This window comes from Biomphalaria glabrata, chromosome 13 (genome assembly GCF_947242115.1).
Source record: "Biomphalaria glabrata chromosome 13, xgBioGlab47.1, whole genome shotgun sequence".
NCBI classification, from domain to species: Eukaryota; Metazoa; Mollusca; class Gastropoda; family Planorbidae; genus Biomphalaria; species Biomphalaria glabrata.
Genome location: NC_074723.1, coordinates 33,105,160 through 33,123,088, shown reverse-complemented (window position 1 = coordinate 33,123,088; position 17,929 = coordinate 33,105,160). Strand labels below are relative to the sequence as shown.

Here is a 17,929-nt window from a genome sequence, read left to right as displayed (position 1 = left end):
ATAGTGTACGAAAGAAATAAAGAGAAAAAGAAAACAATTAAAAGGCAAAGAGAAAGAGACTAAGAGAGAGAGAGAGAGAGAGAGAGAGAGAGACAAAGTAAGACAACGACAGAAAGGGGCAAAAAAGACAGAGAGAGACAAAAAGATACACAGAGAGAGAGAGAGAGAGAAAGAGAAAGAGAGGCACACACAGAGAAACAAAAAGACTGAGAGAGACAAAAAGATACAGAGAGAGAGAGAGAGAGAACGAGAAACAGAGAGGCACACACAGAGAAACAAAAAGACAGAGATGTGACGAAACAAATCTACTGACCTGAGGTGGACAATACAATAGAAGAAACAATTAGAATGTTGAAGCAGAGTCATTTTGACTGCATCAATAGCAATGAAGACAATGTACTTCCCCATTTACCGTTTAGATTAGAACGATGACAACCTTTGTACCACCAGGCACCTGAACTTTTCTCGGCACAGTTTACACTCCTGTTCTCGTCATTGTCTCTATCAAAAGTACTAAAGAACTTGTTGTTATGAATATCTAATCCATCAGAAGCATTTCCTGAATACTTTCCAATCTGTAGTCTATATTTCTCAGTCTCACCCAAAACTTTAAAATATTTTGTGTTTTCAAATTCTAAATCAATTCTTAAATCATATTGTCCTGTAGAAGTTAAATTAAAAATATTTTCATTCCCCAGATTAAATTCCCCAGTGTTGTAATCTCCAAAGCCGTCACGATACTCCTTCCAGCCTCTATAGAAATCTACTTTTCCGTTGATTCTTCTCTGAAAGATGATCCATCCACCGCCTTCTTTCATGGTGTCACACATAACCTTTTACCCGGAAAGTAACTTTACAATTACGCGGTTGTGCGTACTGTTGATTTGACGACAAGATATTGGTGGACCTATTTAAAGCAATCAAAATGCAACATACACTTTTTATTTTAAAAAATCATTCAATATTAAATTTATAGAAAGAGAATTATATGATACAGCTAAAGTCTTATGTACAATCTGCACAGAAAGAGGCACAGAAAAAAAAACAATTAAAATTTTTCTAGCGTCCCCCAAAGGAGAACTGCTATTAAATTTGAGTGGTGTGTATAATCTTCCAAAAAAAAACAATAAAAAAAATTAATCACTTAATATTTTAACTAAAATATTGTAATGTATATCATAAACCTATTTTTAATCAATAGGTTATTAAATTTGATTTAAAGTGGAAAATAATTTTTTTTTTAAAACTCCTTACACAAACATCGATATTACTAAAGAAATTTAGAACGAGACAATGCCTTAAAATTGACGTTAATTCTCCATTGACTAATCCAGGTGAATGACATTTTTAAATTATTAAATTGGGATGATGTGGCTTGATTTCCTGAAATAAATGACTTTGTGCCTTTTCATTAATAGACGCTGTCAGCATGAGATTTAACAACGGTTGTTGAATATCTTGTGCTTGCGGGGACACAGATTGATAATTTCACTTCATTGGCGTAAGATCAGTAGCACTAACAAGATTCTGTGAATCAAAACGCTCTGATTGTTCCTTTTATAAAAGAACATTAAAAAATATTTTAAAATTTAATTCTAGTTTAGTGGCATCCTACCGGCCCACCTGACAATAGCCCAAATGGCTCGTCCGTCCACATCCTTCTCGATACTCAACACTTTGTGCATCCCTAATGGACACGCTCACCATTTTAAGAATCGGTGAATTTGTGAATCGGCTAATTAGTTTGTGACTCAACATGTTTTAAATAAGTTTTAAAAAAAAACAACTTAAGTCAATTTTTGGAAAATAAAAGAAAATGTTTACCTTTCTCAAAAAAGCTTGTTCAAAGATAAATATGGTTCCAAAAAATGTGAAAGATTTCCAGCAAAGTGTTTTTTAAGTGCGGATATACAGCTTATGGCACCTATGAAACTTCCTCGAAAGAACTGACTTGAATTTCTCTTTCAGGTCATAAGTTGCTTGGAAGTATGTCCTCTGGAGATTAATCAGCTTCTGCATTAAATGATCAACTGACAGTATTGAAAAGCGGTTACAATTCTTGAGGTCTTAAAAATTGTTTTCAAAATCCGCAATCAATGAATCCAAATAAGTCTGTACTTTTCAATTATTTCACTAGAAATAGTTTCACCTTTTAGATAATAAATATGAAAAAACCTGATTTCACATGCTGGTTTCAAGAAATGGAATAGCTTTGTTTGAAAAGATTCGAGATGCACATACATTTCATGCGCAAACAACACATTGCAAAGGCTTCCGATGATAAACATGAAGTCTGTCTTTTAAAGACGCTTTAACTCATCATTAGCAATATTTAAACAACGTTACAGTCTATGTCCTTTCTAGGAACATAATTTCTTCATTGAGATTCCATATTCTTTTAATGCTTGGCCAGTGGCAGTGGCATAGCTAGGATGGGAAGGAGGGGGAGAATTTGAAAATCCCCCTGGGCTCCCACTTGAAGGGAGCCCCCAAACTATGTTTTTACATTAAATTAATTACATTAAATATTAATTAAATTAAATATTACGCTAAATGCAGGGTCCCGACAGAGGTAAAACCTACCGGGCCCCCAAATGATGTAAAATTCTTAGTTACGCACCTGGCTGTCGCGTAGTATAGACACGTGTCTTTTTCTTTCTCCTCTGTTTTTTTTTTCCTCTACTCATAGTATGTGTACGGGGCGAGAGTGTCTTGTATTTTTTTGTTTTGAAATGTTTTGCAACGTCACAAAGTCCGGTGACATCTATCGGTCATTCTTTGTCATGAGGCAGTTCACCCTCTGAGTTTGGTTGTAACGGACGGTGTGTTGGCCCATAAAAACGTTAATTGTCTGTACCAGTTTCTCGGACTTATTATTCAGTTGAATTTTTGGGACCCAGTTTAGGGTGAGTTATTCGTTTGTGATATCTATTATTGTATGTTGTATGAGGTTGACACTCTTTCTATTTTTAGTGTAGAAGTTGAGAATATTGTGTTTATTTCGTTTATAGGGTGCCAGTGTTGGAGTTGTGGGCGTCGCTTGCCGTCTCAGAAATATATATTACAGTTTTTCAGTGTCATTGTCAAATTGGCGATTATCTGAGGTCTAACTTTACTATTACCGAGGTTGGCAGTTTTGTGACGCCAGTCAGTCAGAGTCTGGTGGACTATGAAACCAGGGTGACAAGTCGATAGCAGTAGCAAAGGTGCTTAAATTAATTATTGAATAATCTCTTTATATATACCTATTATATATATATATATATATATTGTCTATTTATCCTCCTCATTGTACATACACATATATGTTTCATACAATTTAATTCATTTATTTTTGTTGTTATTTAAACTATTCGCCTAGTTGGTTACTGTATGTACGACTGTGTGTGAGTGATGTTCTTGTCAGGTTGAACCCCGGGACCTTCATAGTATACAGCTAGTTAACAACCCAAATAAATCCTAAAGCTGACACTGGCCAGTGGATAACCTACAACTGTTGTGCAAACATCGGAATGTTTTGTTTCCAAATAGTCAAGTACTTTTCGAAATCGCCAATCTGGGCCAACCTTAGTCAATTGGAGGCCATAGACGAAGTGAATTTGGTGGCCCAAAATAAAATAGAAAAATAATAATAATTATAAAAAAATGAAATTATGTAATTTATTAAAACCCTAGTGTACTTCAACAATAACATTAAGACATGTCTCACTATTTCTTCTCTAAAATATCCCAACAAATATCCTCCGCGAGGCCCCAACAATCGTAGGCCCTAAGCAGCTATATAGTTTGTCTATGCCTAAAGCCAGCCCTATGCTTAAATGAGAACAATTACTTTATGTATTTTAATACCATATTAAATATTAAATGCTGCTCTGTGTAAACTTTCCTTTACCGTTATGCCTTTATGGTCGGAATTTTTTGCTTTATTTTATTTCCTCAGTCAAACCACGGGTTCCATCAGTTGTTCCCCTTGCCATCTTGTACAAGCCAACACTTTCAACATAGTTCTCCTTAGTATTCTGGCCAGAGCTTGTGTCTTTGACTCAATTTTTTGAAATATTGCCATATAAAATAATCTTCGTTTACTAAAAACGTTTTAGAAGGACGTTTAGAGACAATGTTTCTTTAGCCTCTTCATTATAAAAGTCTCAATAATTTCTCTAGATATTTACAATTATTTGTTTTTAATATATGTATTATATATATATATTTATATGTGTAATGTCTGGGAACACTGATTTCTTTAGGTTTCCGCGGGCTGCATAAAACTTTTCGGCGGGCCGCATATGGCCCGCGGGTCGTAATTAGCCCACCCCTGATATAGTGTATTAAACATTTCCTTTTTTCACACTCCCAATTGATGAATAGGTTATTGTCTATAATGTACCTCTGTTCGTGTTAAAAGAATGATGTTTCTGACATTTGTTTCTCTGGGAATGTTTCAAGTGAACATGTTTCGTCGAGAGAAAGGGAAGGATGTTAATACTTAATATAAATAAGATATAGCCCTTAGTCATTGTTGCGTCTTTTGTTGTGAACAAGTAGTTCTGCCCACGATGGCGACCAGTGATGAATGAATAAAGACTAAACTAAATAATTGGTAAAAATGTTTTTAATTGGACAAATTTATTTTTATCTCAGCCGTCAATAGAAACTATAGTATGACTGATCAAAACTAATTGGTATCATTGCTCTTAATTTAAGTTTTTTTTTTAAATAGAATTTTCTATGTATTTCTTTTAAAGATATTGCCACGCCTTTTACAAAATCATAATTATGATCTGCTAAATATAGCCAAAGGGAGATAGCTCAATTTTTTAGAATTAGTTAAAGTTCAGACAGAGTTATCTAAATTGTTGTGTCTTTTATTTCGTGTGAGCAAAGGTAAAAACTATTTAGTGTTTCATGCATTTTCGTTTCATCTCACAGATTCGTTTCGTTTTCAGTTTGAGTTTTATAATTGACAACTTCAGCGTAACTACTGTACAATAACAATATAGATTCAAATACGAACAACATTCACACACGGATCACATGCATATACAGAACAAGAGCTTTATGAATTACCCTTCAATGTATTTCTCGATGACGACAAATGACTTTGTAACACTCTGACCGAAAGCGGGATGAAGGAGTTTTTAAATCTTTCTGTTTTCGTCCTACTGGAAAGGAGATGAATACTTCGTTCAGATCTGATCTATTAGTGGTTTTATTGGTGCATGTTATCTTTAAGAATCGTGAGTGATTTGGAAAGGCATATTTCATGAAAAAGCATTTCAAAAGATGATAGATGTGTTCGAGTAATTAACGATGCTTTTTTAATTAGTCTATCTTGTTTATGTAATTGTGTCTCTAACTTTATCAGTCCTACATTCACACACACACAAAAAAAAGATCACACAATATAAACTTCAACTTACAATGAATTTTATTCGATATAAAAAAATAATAATCAATTCAGTACCATTGTAATAGTTATAAATAATAATAATAATCCTCAGTGATATTGTACTTGTATCACCCCTGCACCTTCATTGTAATAAGCTTGGTAGTTTGTATATAATTGATAATAATATGTAATTGATATTTCTATAATAAATTCATTGTATTTGATTTGGCTTAGGGTTAATAATAATAAGGCTTGTCTTAGTTTTACAGATTATTAGGAATGCAATAATTTCCATGGGCATATTATATAGTTTAATATTATGGTTATTTATATCTAATTATATACATAAATAATAGTTATTTTTATAATAGTATTTATAATTTACTGCCAGTAAAATGTAATAATATCTGTCAAATGTACATAAAAAAAATTATATATATATGTTTTGTAAAATTTTAAATGCCAGCAGAAATGCATAAGTTATCATTTAGACAACATTCTTAAAATGTTTAATTTACAAATCATTTTTTAATTATAGACTTTAGTTAGTAGAAAAACAGGCTACAATTTATTATCATACATTGAAATTGTTTTACCTTTTTGCCATTATCTGTAATACATAGAGACATGTCTTTCTATCGTTAAAGAGGATAAAAAAATGTTGATTTTTAACAGTAAAGAAATAGCACTTGAAACATATCTCTTTCAAAACACTGTTAATATTTTCAAATTTCTAATTACTTTTTTGTTTATATTATTTTTCTCTTAATGAAAATAGTTTTTCTCTCTTTCTCTTATTTTCATCTCACTAAAAGAAACACTGTTAGACCATTCAGTTAATTGATACCAGTTCATTCCCTTGCTACTTAATGTACTTCCCCATTTACCATTTAGATTAGAACGATGACAATCTCTATACCACCAGGCACCTGAACTATAGTCTGCACAGTTTATGTCACGGTATACATCGTTATCTCTATCAATAGTAGTAAAGAACATGTTGTTATGATGTGATAAACTATCATCAGCATTTCCTGAATAGTTTCCTATCTTCAGTTTATATTTCTCAGTCTCATTCAATATTTTAAAGTCTTTGTACTGAGCAAAATATTTTGTGTTGTTAAATTCTAAATCTATTCTTAAATCATATTGTCCAGTAGATGTTAACTTAAAAATATTTTCGTTGCCCAGATAAAATTCACCAATGTTGTAATCTCCAAAGCCGTCACGATACTCCTCCCAGCCTCTATAGAAATCTACTTTTCCGTTGATTCTTCTCTGAAAGATGATCCATCCACCACCGTCTGTCTTGGTGTCACACATGACCTCTAACCCGGAAGCTAATATCACAAATACTCTGGCCTTAATGCTTCTAACGTTGGAACAGGATTGACCTACAAGAAAAGGATGTAAAGAAAACGAAGTTAGAAAAAATTATTTTTTTAAGAAAAACAAAAATAAGAATATGTATCTACAGTAACTGTCGGCGGAAGGGAGGGAGATCGAATCCCGTTTATCACACAAGAAAGCGATAGTTTTCGTCATAATAATTGGCTCTGTCGAGTTAACCACATCGATTACATAATAGATTTGTTATGGTACTTTTTAAGAATTTCGTCCGAATAAGCGGCAGGTCTGTTTAATCTGCGGTCCGATGTACCGGATCTGAGTGTACTGTAGAAGGTATGCCAACTTAAAAATATTACGCATACTTACATTTCTAAGGTATAAGAATGTGTCAGCATTATCGTGACTTTGTATTATGGAGAATGAGGGTAAATACGTTTTAGTAATTTAACTACTATCCATAGAATAGAATCAATCATTAAATGAAAAACTTAGTTTTTAAAGCGCAACATTTAGTATATAAAAGTCGTTATTATAGGCCTACGGCCTGGACCTGTCGGATACGATTTTCGAAGCATCGCTGTGAGAAATGCATGCATGTTAAAGGAGATAATGTAGATAACTTTAAATTTACTTAAGGATGACAAGATTACAAAGGTACTTTGTGTGGAGACTCAGACTCTGAATCAGCCCCCAAAGTTGTCCACTTAGAAAGGTAAAAAGGCAGGTTTCAATATTTTTAGCACGAATTTCAGCTGCTAGGGACTGCTAATTATCAACAACTACAACCCTGACTCAGCCAAGGCAAAAAAGAAAAGATGTGAACATAGTGAAGGTCTTACCGATACTTTTGTCAGGCCGACTGATGACATGGTACCAAAGGATACGGAGATTTATTGATTTTTTAAAATCTTATTATTATTAAATTGTTAATATGTATGTCTCTTCAACGAACTTTCTTCTCTTAAAAACCTTGGTACCTTAGTGCTGCTATTGTTATAATCTACCTCAGTGGACTTTAACGTCTCCAGAGATAAACCCTTCTCTTTGCAACTTCTTGTGGAACTAAGGAGCCATAGTCCTTGAAACACAAATGCGGTCACAATTTTTCGTAAAACTGCACACATGAATAAAATGACACATATACGTGAATAATCTCAAGTACATACAGTAATACCTTTATCAACCTTCTGTTGTAACATCTTCACTTTTGTCTTTTCATCTTCTAAATTTTTCATCACGTCGATGACAACATCCACCAAATCATCGAAACTTGTTTTCTTCACCTCAATAGAAAGAGCGGCTTCCAACTTTTCCACAATTCCTACATAGTTTATAGTATGAGCTACGCAGGTGTATTTCCCCGTCTGTAAAAGTGTTGGATGCGTCCATGTGATTTGAAGATAAGATTCCCTTGACTCTTGATCCGAGAGATATCCTTGAACTTTATTTAAAGTGACGTCTGGACTAGCGTCATATTGTTGAATTTTTGAAACTGTGGCCAGACTTCCAATGGTCTCTGAAACGTAATGTTTTACTTACTTAGTACCATTTTTATATAATGTGATTTATATTTATATATATATATATATATATATATATATATATATATATATATATATATATATAAAAGTCAAAAAGTCTGCCCATCACTGGACTAGAGTATATCTGATTCCCTTACAACAAAAGGACCACAAGTTTTTTTCATAGGACGTCACGTTCATAGGTTGACGTGCTTTGAGTAAACAGAACATATCCGCTACAAGTCATCGTTGAGGTCATATCCGCTACAAGTCATCTTTGAAGTCATATCCGCAACAAGTCATTTCTTTGAAATCATATCCGCTTTAAGTCATTTCTTTGAAGTCATTTCCGCTACAAGTCATCTTTGAAGTCATATCCGCCTCAAGACATCTTTGAAGACATACCCGCTTCAAGTCATTTTATTGAAGACATATCCGCTTTAAGTCATTTCTTTGAAGTCATATCCGCTACAAGTCATTTCTTTGAAGTCATATCCGCTACAAGTCATTTCTTTGAGTCATTTTCGCTACAAGTCATCTTTGAAGTCATATCCGTTTCAAGTCATTTCTTTGAAGTTATATCCTCAACAAGTTATTTCTTTGAAGTCATATCCGCTACAAGTCATTTCTTTGAAGTCATATCTGCTTCAAGTCATCTTTGAAGTCATATCCGCTTACAGTCATATTTGAAGACATATCCGTTTCAAGTCATTTCTTTGAAGTCATATCCGCTACAAGTCATTTCTTTGAAGTCATATCTGCTACAAGTCATTTCTTTGAAGTCATATCCGCTACAAGTCATCTTTAAAGTCATATCCGCTACAAGTCATCTTTGAAGTCATATCCGCTACAAGTCATCTTTGCAGTCATATCCGCTCCAAATCATTTCTTTGAACACAAGTACGAGGATCAGGCCTAGTACAAGCGTACATTTACTCAGATGCATTTAATGTTTTTCACTCTTTTATATACATCCGTCCCATCCCTTCTTACCTGTGCTCTTCTAAAAAGAAGTAATGCGTTACCTGGAGAATGAACCTCTGCTAGAAAACGCCTGGAGCGGTGCTCTGTCATGTAAATCGCTGACCACTAAGTATGTAAGGGACGACACGTTTTTTTTTTTTTTTTTGTTTTTTTTTGGGGGGCGCCTTCAAAAACAGTTTTATTAACACTGTATTTAAATTGTCAACTTTACCATGAATTATATTCATAAATGTAACTGTAACACTTCTGTTTCTTTCAACGTAAAATGTCTGAGGATAAATTAAAAAACAACAACACGTTATCAACTATTGAATAAAACAAGCTTATGTTTCAAAGAAGAGTTTTGTATTTCACAAACTTATATGTGGCCCCAACAGGCCCACTCATGGTCAACCTAATAGAAAGTAGGTATAGCGACCAGATATTGCACAGATGATAAAAAGGCCACTTGTTTATGTGACCCACGGTTAACAATGGTGTCATGTGGTAAGCGACCAACCGACTTTACCATTAGAGCTGGATGGACTTCTAAAATTAAAAAAAAAATCTTGAAATAAAAAATCCTAGTCCTAATTAGCATTCGAACCCGCGACCAATTTGTTTTGGAAGCCAAGTCCTTCGCCACTCAGCCACCGCGCCTCCTACTCATAGTAAGCGTGATAAAAGGAAGAACTAGCACATTAAAGTGGGCAAAACTTTGAGTGGACACGCTTATCGAAAACGGCTCTAACGATTTTCCTAGAAATTTCACTGTTGATATAGATCTTTGAGGTAAAGAATTGCTAGCTCGTTTGCCACTCTGGGAAAAATCTGATTTGACCATTATAATTTTGCGCACCGTTTTCTAAATATAGATCTAAAGACCAATCATTATATTATACATTTGCTTAATCAGCATTTTTTCTCGAAGATGGTGGGAGAGGGGGAATGGGGCTGGGTAAACAATGTTCCACTTTTCAAAAATCTAACATTCATTAGGTAATAATCGCTTTATAAGTTTTACATAGGAGGAATTGTCTTTAAATATAATTATAAATATCTTTCTTGTTATAATAAAATATTTAATGTTATCCAAACTGTAAAAATTTTACTTAATAATTCAATTCTATAGTAAAACATTGGGTGATTGCGGCTAAAAAAAAGGACTCATTTCAGTCCTCCGTTTCTGTGGCCGCAGTTTGACGTGGAGGATGAAACTGCTTCCAACTCTTCACCATTGTGATGACAGTTTTACTCGTACACCACATGACCAGGCAGTCATCCTTGTATTTATATTCGTTTCTTCTTAACCAGAAATAAAGAAACTCTTCAACCGTCAAACTCTGTTCCTGAAAACTGTTTATTCAACCAACCTAATAGGCATTATATTATTGATAATTTTCATTGCAATTAAAAACGATATTATACCTGTGCAGAACATCTTATCACTAGCGGCTGGATGAGTTCCTTAATTACATCAGAGTTGGCAATAAAATTAAGTCTTGGTTCTAAAAATTAAAAAAAACAAGCAAATATTTTACAATTTATTTTATACATTTACAATCATTTCCTAACAGTTTATATATTGGTGTAAATGGTAATCTATTTTACAAAAACCCTGAATGTCTCACTAATCACTGATAACAATCTTTTATTACTTACCTCGCGCCTTGAAAAACTAAGTATCCTTCTCTATCGAAGTGGCCTAGCTTAGTTCTCCAAATAAAGGCTTTTATAAGCAGTTTCCTCTCTATACGTTTTTTTTTAAGGCAGACATATTTCTTTTTTAATAGCGAAAAATTCTACTTCTTTTTCGCTCCAATTTTTATTCCTACATATTTCTTCTTTTTTTTAAACGCATACACCGTCATAGTGAAGAAAAAATGTTAACTCTTTCTCTCCGTAATTATTTCCACGTTCTGAAGGAATTATTCATTTTGCTTATTTGTTTCACTACCTTATTATGATTAAACTTCAGTAAATTTTGTATGCTCTCAGGAAATGTTATATTAGGTATATAATTATAGAAAAATGCATGCTCTTTTTATATAACACAAATTAAAGTTTAGAAAACTGAAAATTAATTAAATTTACTGGGGTCAAATCAACGTTGATATCGTCAGTTATGAGAGAAAGAGTTAATAAAAGCAAATTGATATTGTTTTCGAGATCACTTAATATCTGTATGAAGTCTTTAGCATTTGAAGTATTATCTTATTGCGAAAATGTTCTGTTAAGTAATAAATTCAGAAATTTATAACAAAACAATGTGTAACTCAAGATGTGTTGTAAATCTATAACTAAAAGATCAAACAAATTCTTATCAAAGTCAACACTAGGGCCTGGGGCGGACTGGCTATATGGGCAAACAGGCAAATGCCCGGTGGGCAGGTACCAAATGGGCCGGTCTGGTCGCGACCAAAGAAATTGTTTTTTTTCAGTTCAGACAAATTTTTTAAAAAAGTGACCTCAGCAAGACACAGATGTCCGAACACGTTTTCTTTTTTTTAATTTATTTATTACACCTCATTTTGCTACAAATTAAACAAGTCACCGAATTTCCTAAGCGTAGCAAAAAAGGGTTTTGTGGTTATCCTCCCCTTCGTAAACAAAAACTTAAGCAAAACTATTTTTTACAAATCGCTGGACTCCAATAATTAAGTGCAGTGAATAGCAGATTTTTTTTTTATTTTTTATATTTTTTTTAGCGGAAGAGTAGCAAGCTACTTGCTCTGTAGAGAGATCAGAATATGCATTTTTTAAAGCTTAAAATAACGGAAATAATGCTTGGATCCGGGGCGAAGCTGGGTGAGCTCACAGCGCTCCCCCAGACTCCTTAACTATCCTTGGTGGTGTGCACTGTCTTCCTATTAATTAAAAGAATAACATATTTTAGGCTAAGAAAAAAACGCCAGAAAGAATGAAAGGTCAGAATGTAATCAAGATTAATTACATCATATTGCAGAGGGGGGGTAGAAAAAAATCCACTCCACCGAAAAACATTTCTGGCTACGCTCATGATATGACATGCCATTCATTTGTGGGCCGGTTTATATGGTAATGCCCGGGCCGATTTTGATACCCAGTCCGACCCTGATTAGGGCCTATGAATTTATGTCTCTATTTAAAAAAATGTTTTTTTCTGATGCTGTTTTCAAGGAATGGGGTATTTTATTTTTGTTCATAAATGTTGTAATTTGACCATGTTGTTTCTTAATTTAGAATAACTCTCATTTGATAACCTTAAAACATAGCTCAATAATAACTAAGCACTAGTGTTATAAATGAATATAATAACTGTCATTTTCTGTACCTTGACATTCGTCGTACAGGTACTGTGACTTTTCGAGTAACTTTTGTGGTCAACAGCTGCTCTTAGCAGCGTATCAAGAGAGAGGCATAGTCCAGCCAAATTTGCTTTGCACGACCATTTCTTCATGCCTTTTCCACTGGACCTCAGGCTTCAGGCAGTGAGTCATGTCTTACAAGCTCAGCTTTCTTTTTTTTTTTTTTTTTTTTTTTTTTAGGAAACCTCAGCTTTTTAGCTTTTGACTTCAGTTGTCTAGCTTAGTACATCCTAGGAATCCTTGGGCTCAGCTTTCGTCTCTTCACAGTAGAGAGCAGTGAAGTGACCATGAGAGCCAGACTGTTGACATAAGCAAGTACAAACTCATTTGCTTTCTTTTCTTGGTATCTGATTCCCTGCATTTTTTATGTAGAATTTACTTTAACAAAAGCTTGAATTCTTTTTTTTTCAGCCTCAGCGTTTGAGTGTCCAACTTTTACAACCATATAGGAAAACAGAGACAAATTTATGAACAAAATAATATTTAGAAGCTAAAACATACCAAAAGACTTACCTGATGCAGCCAATGACACACAAAAAGCGCAAACAGCAAGACAGACAAAAGACAAAGTCATTTTTTAAAAACTAGTGCAAGGAAAGGAAATTAACTTCTTATAAGAAAGACTCCAGCGTGGAAAATATATACATATTTGACTCTCCAGAAAGAAATGAATGATTTTTTTTTTATTTCCTGCTTTTTGTTGTACTAGAGCCAGTGTGGTAGTATCTAATGATTCATATTAGTAGGCTGCATGTTTTACCGAAGTTCCATACTAGTTACACTTGAGTTAGTGGGAAGCAATCAGAAACCCAAAAATTTTTTTAGTTACAATGTTGGCATAAATTTATTGCCTAGCTTTTTTCCAATTATCTACCGTTCACAACTACGGCTAAGACTGCTCTATTGATCATTATTGGAAATTTCTTGTTACTAGTCGACCCACGGCGTAGCATGCGCCGTTATTTTGCAGGGCCGGCCTAAGGAAATGCAACCTATGCGACCGCAGTGGGCCATCGCACTTTCATAGGACCCGCACATTCATAGGACCCACGCTAAGTCTAGGTGTATAAATTATTAAATGAAACCATCGTATAACTTATAACAGATTTCCAGCGGCCTCCTGTGGAATTACCGAGAGCTCCTGGAAATCTCCTGAAATTGCAAAATATACTAAAAAGTCATGGAAATGTCAGGAATCTACATTTCGGTAATTTTACTACGCCCCTGACTCCTCCCGACTCTATTTACTTGACATTAGTTGGGAGGAGTAAAGGAGGTTGCACGTTGTGCTGGTCAAATGACACTCTTAATTACCCGTCATCCATAGCAAAAGATGACTTTTACATCATGTGCCCTGTAGTATGAATCTTATCTAATTTATCTTATCTTAACTTTTCTGGCTGATTCAAGAAATCCGTTCCATGCTTTAAACTAGATACACCATAACCAATACACACAATTATTGAAATCACGTAAGGCTGAGTGGAAAATAAAATTTGTCTCACTACTAAGAGCCGTCGTTCGAATCCCGACTCAAGCTGGGTTGTGTTTGCAAAGCGCGTAATGACAAACTCCCTCACGGACCCCTCACGGATCCATAATAGATATTAGACCAGAGCACAATAAGTTTGCTTAAAGCAAGACATTGTGCTATACAAATAATAATTTAAAAAAAAAACACGCTTAGCACGCTAGTGTAGCAAGTATACGTTTCATAAAAAAGCAAAATATTAAAAAATCCTTTAAAAAAAACAACAATGGCCATCTTAAGCGGAACTCCGCCCTTAAACTATATCTATTAATAATCTACAAAATATCTAATTACCAACAATCAATTAACTAATTGAGTATTTTGCTATTGATTCATGTTTTATTAGGTACAATAAATATCTGTTTAAAGTATTAACTAATTAAGTATTTTGTTATTGATTCATGTTTTATTAGGGACAATAGATATCTGTTTAAAGTATTAACTAATTGAGTATTTTGTTATTGATTCATGTTATATTAGGGACAATAGATATCTGTTTAAAGTATTAACTAATTGAGTATTTTGCTATTGATTCATGTTTTATTAGGGACAATAGATATCTGTTTAAAGTATTAACTAATTGAGTATTTTGCTATTGATTTATGATTTATTAGGGGCAATAGATATCTGTTTAAAGTATTTACTAATTGAGTATTTTGTTATTGATACATGATTTATTAGGGACAATAGATATCTGTTTAAAGTATTAACTAATTGAGTATTTTGTTATTGATTCATGTTTTATTTGGACAATAAATATCTGTTTAAAGTGTTAATTTGGTCAGAGAAAAAAAAGTGTTGGGTGTAGAATAGTCTGAACAGCAGCAAAGTTTTTCAAGTGTGGAAATACAGTTTCTGGCACCAATAAGACTCCCGTGCAAGTACTGACTTGAACTTTGTTTTTATAAATTGCACAATTAAGAAATCTTAATAAGTGTTGTATTTTAATCATTTCACTAGAAATAGTTTCACCTTTCAGCAAATGAAAATGACAACAAAACGTTTAATTTTCTTGCTTGTAGAAATGGGAAAGCCTTGTTTGAAAAAATTTAACATTCATTTGCATTAATCTGTAAGCAAACAATTGCAATAGAAATGATTAAAAAACATGAAATCTGTCTTCCATTCTTCCTAAGAAATATTGGTAACAAAGTCACAGTCAATGTCCTTCAAGTTACATAAAAATTTCTTCCTTGAGATATACTATACTTCTCATTTGCCTTAAGGAACTGAAATGTCTAAGAAAAATCGGAAAAATCTTGGAAGACAACAGCCACCCGCATTTTCACCAGAACTACGCCAAGTCGTCGCGAAGTGGCGACTTCTGTCAATAAAGACGAAAAGAGATCGGTACAAAAACTCGTTCATACCTCACTCGGTCAGACTATATCACCGCCACTCCTTGATCAGAAAACATGAAAAGGACCAAGATGCCTGTGTGTAATCGCTGAATGATCTCTTTATGTTGTGTCTGTACTATTTCTGTGTATGTTTCTGTTGCGTTGTCTGTATATCTTATCTTATCTTATATAACACAGACGTTACTTCAAAAAAAGAAGATGATTACGTCCTACGCGTCATGCATTTAGTCATGCATATTAACCAATGACTTAAACTCTGCCAAGTCACTGGTTTTCCTGGCTAGCTCAGGCAACCCATTCCATGCTCTAATAGCACTAGGGAAGAAGGAGTATTTGTACAAATTTGTCCTAGCATATGGGACGAGGAATGTGCCTTTATCTTTGTGTCTTTCAGAGTATTTTATTAAATTTTGTTTTTGTATTTGAAGATTATGGTTCAGTGTTTTATGTATGATTGCTACTTTACTTTTGAGTCTTCTGTCCCGAAGGCTTTTTAAATTTAGTAATTTTACTAAAGGTGTTACTCTAATCAAATGTGAATATTCGTTTGTTATGAATCTCACTGCTCTATTTTGTGTCTGTTCCAGTTTCTTAATGTTTTTTGAGTTGAGGGGTCCCAAAAGGAGGATGCATATTCTATTAATTTTAGTTTTATGTTCTTATTTGATTTATAGAAATTTCTTTTAATAAATCCTAATGCTTTGTTTGATTTTTTTTATAGATTCATCAGTATGTGGATTCGATGACAGTTTTTCATTTATTATAACACCTAGGTATTTTGTGTTTTTAGTCTGTGTTACTGGTTTGCCATGAATAAGATAAGTGGAATTAATTTGTTTTAGTTTTTTTGTTACTCTTAACAACTGACATTTTTCTGGGTGGAAAGACATGCACAAATTTGATTCCCATTTCTGTAATTCATCTAATTCTCTTTGTAAAATATCTGTCTTGTGTTGTTTTTGTTGTTCTATATATTATGCAATCGTCTGCAAATAATCTGACTTTTGTTCCTGAAGTAATGCAATTTGGTAAATCATTTATGTAAATTAAAAATAGTAGTGGACCCAAGACTGTTCCTTGAGGTACACCTGAGTTTACTGTTATTGGTGTTGATTTAGAGCCATTTATTATTACAGTTTGTTCTCTCCCTATCAGAGAATCTTTAATCCACTGATGCAGTGGACCATTTATGCCGAAATATTTTAATTTTTTAAGCAAACTATGGTGGTGAACTTTGTCAAAAGTCTTGGAAAAATCTAGTAAGATAGCATCTATTTGTTCACTATTGTCTAAACCAATTATCTAAACCTTTTGAAAAATCATCAATTAGTCCTATTAGTTGTGTTTCACATGATCTATATTTCCTAAAGCAATGTCGGTATGGTGTGAGGACATTATGTTTGTCTATATATATATCATGGGCGTAGCCGGGGGGGGGGGTTGAACCCCAACCCCCCACCCCGAAATGGGGGGTCGGAGTTTAGTGACTGATCTTTTGCTTTAATTTTGTTTATTTTAGGTGAAATTTTAATACTAAACCATCACTTTTGAGTTTAAAACCCCCTACCAGGGGATTTTGAAATGGAAACGCCCTACTAGGGGGTTTTGAGGGGTTTTGAGTTTGAAAACCCATACTAGGGGGTTTTGAGTTTAAAACCTACTACCAGGGGTTTTGAGTTTAAAACCCCCTACCTGGAGGTTTTGAGTTTAAATACCCCTACCAGAGGGTTTTAAGTTTAAAACCCCCTACCAGGGGTTTTGAGTTTGAAACCCCCTACCCAGGAATTTTTAGTTTGAATCCCACTACCAAGGGGTTTTGAGTTTAAAACCCGCTACCAGGGGGTTTTGCATTTAAAACCCCCTCTTCTATAAAACAAAAAAAAATGCAAAACGACAATCCCAAAATAGCAAGAGCAAATCTAAGGAAGATTTCGATTTTAAACCCCTCTCCAAAATTTACGATAAGCCCCTCATCAATATAAAAAAGCAAATTACACACTCAAAATTGTATGAGCATAGCCAAAGGGTTTTTTAGTTTAAACCCCCTCCAGCGGGGTTTGAAGCTAAAAAATAAATCTTCAAAATAAAAAAAAAGTAAAAAAATTTCGCAATCAAAATGCTATGAGCGTAGCCAAGCCTATTGGGTGTTTTGAGTTTAAATTTCCCTTCAGAGGGTTTGATGCTAAAAAATACATCTTCAATATAAAAAAGAAACAACAAATGACACACTAAAATTCTTTGAGCGTAGCCAAGCCAATGGGGAGTTTTGAGTTTCAACCCCTCTCTTCCAGATGGCTTTTAAAAAGTTTAAAACCCCTCAAGATAGTTTCGAGTTTAAAAACACCTTACAGAGCGTTTTAAAATTGAAAGCCTCTCTCTTCAATATTATTTCTAAAGCAAACAGTCACCACATTATATGACCGTTGCTAAATGTGGTTTCGAATTTTTAAAAAAGACAAATCCAGATA

At 33.9% G+C, this 17,929-nt stretch overlaps 2 protein-coding genes across 2 annotated transcripts; both read right to left on the bottom strand.

Annotated features, from left to right (window-relative positions):
• Positions 1–114: 114 nt before the first annotated feature.
• On the bottom strand, positions 115–829 carry LOC106076531 (ficolin-1-like). The gene has a single exon (XM_056008489.1). It carries the CDS (start codon positions 816–818, stop codon positions 363–365), a length of 456 nt encoding a protein of 151 aa, XP_055864464.1. The 5' UTR covers positions 819–829; the 3' UTR covers positions 115–362.
• A 5,008-nt stretch (positions 830–5,837) lies between these two features.
• Positions 5,838–13,422, bottom strand: LOC129922445 (fibrinogen-like protein A). Its single transcript, XM_056008479.1, has 5 exons — positions 13,083–13,422; positions 10,651–10,730; positions 9,455–9,512; positions 7,914–8,255; positions 5,838–6,783 (listed from the first exon to the last, which is right to left on the bottom strand). Exons 1-5 carry the CDS (start codon positions 13,141–13,143, stop codon positions 6,155–6,157), a joined length of 1,170 nt encoding a protein of 389 aa, XP_055864454.1. The 5' UTR covers positions 13,144–13,422; the 3' UTR covers positions 5,838–6,154.
• Positions 13,423–17,929: the final 4,507 nt, after the last annotated feature.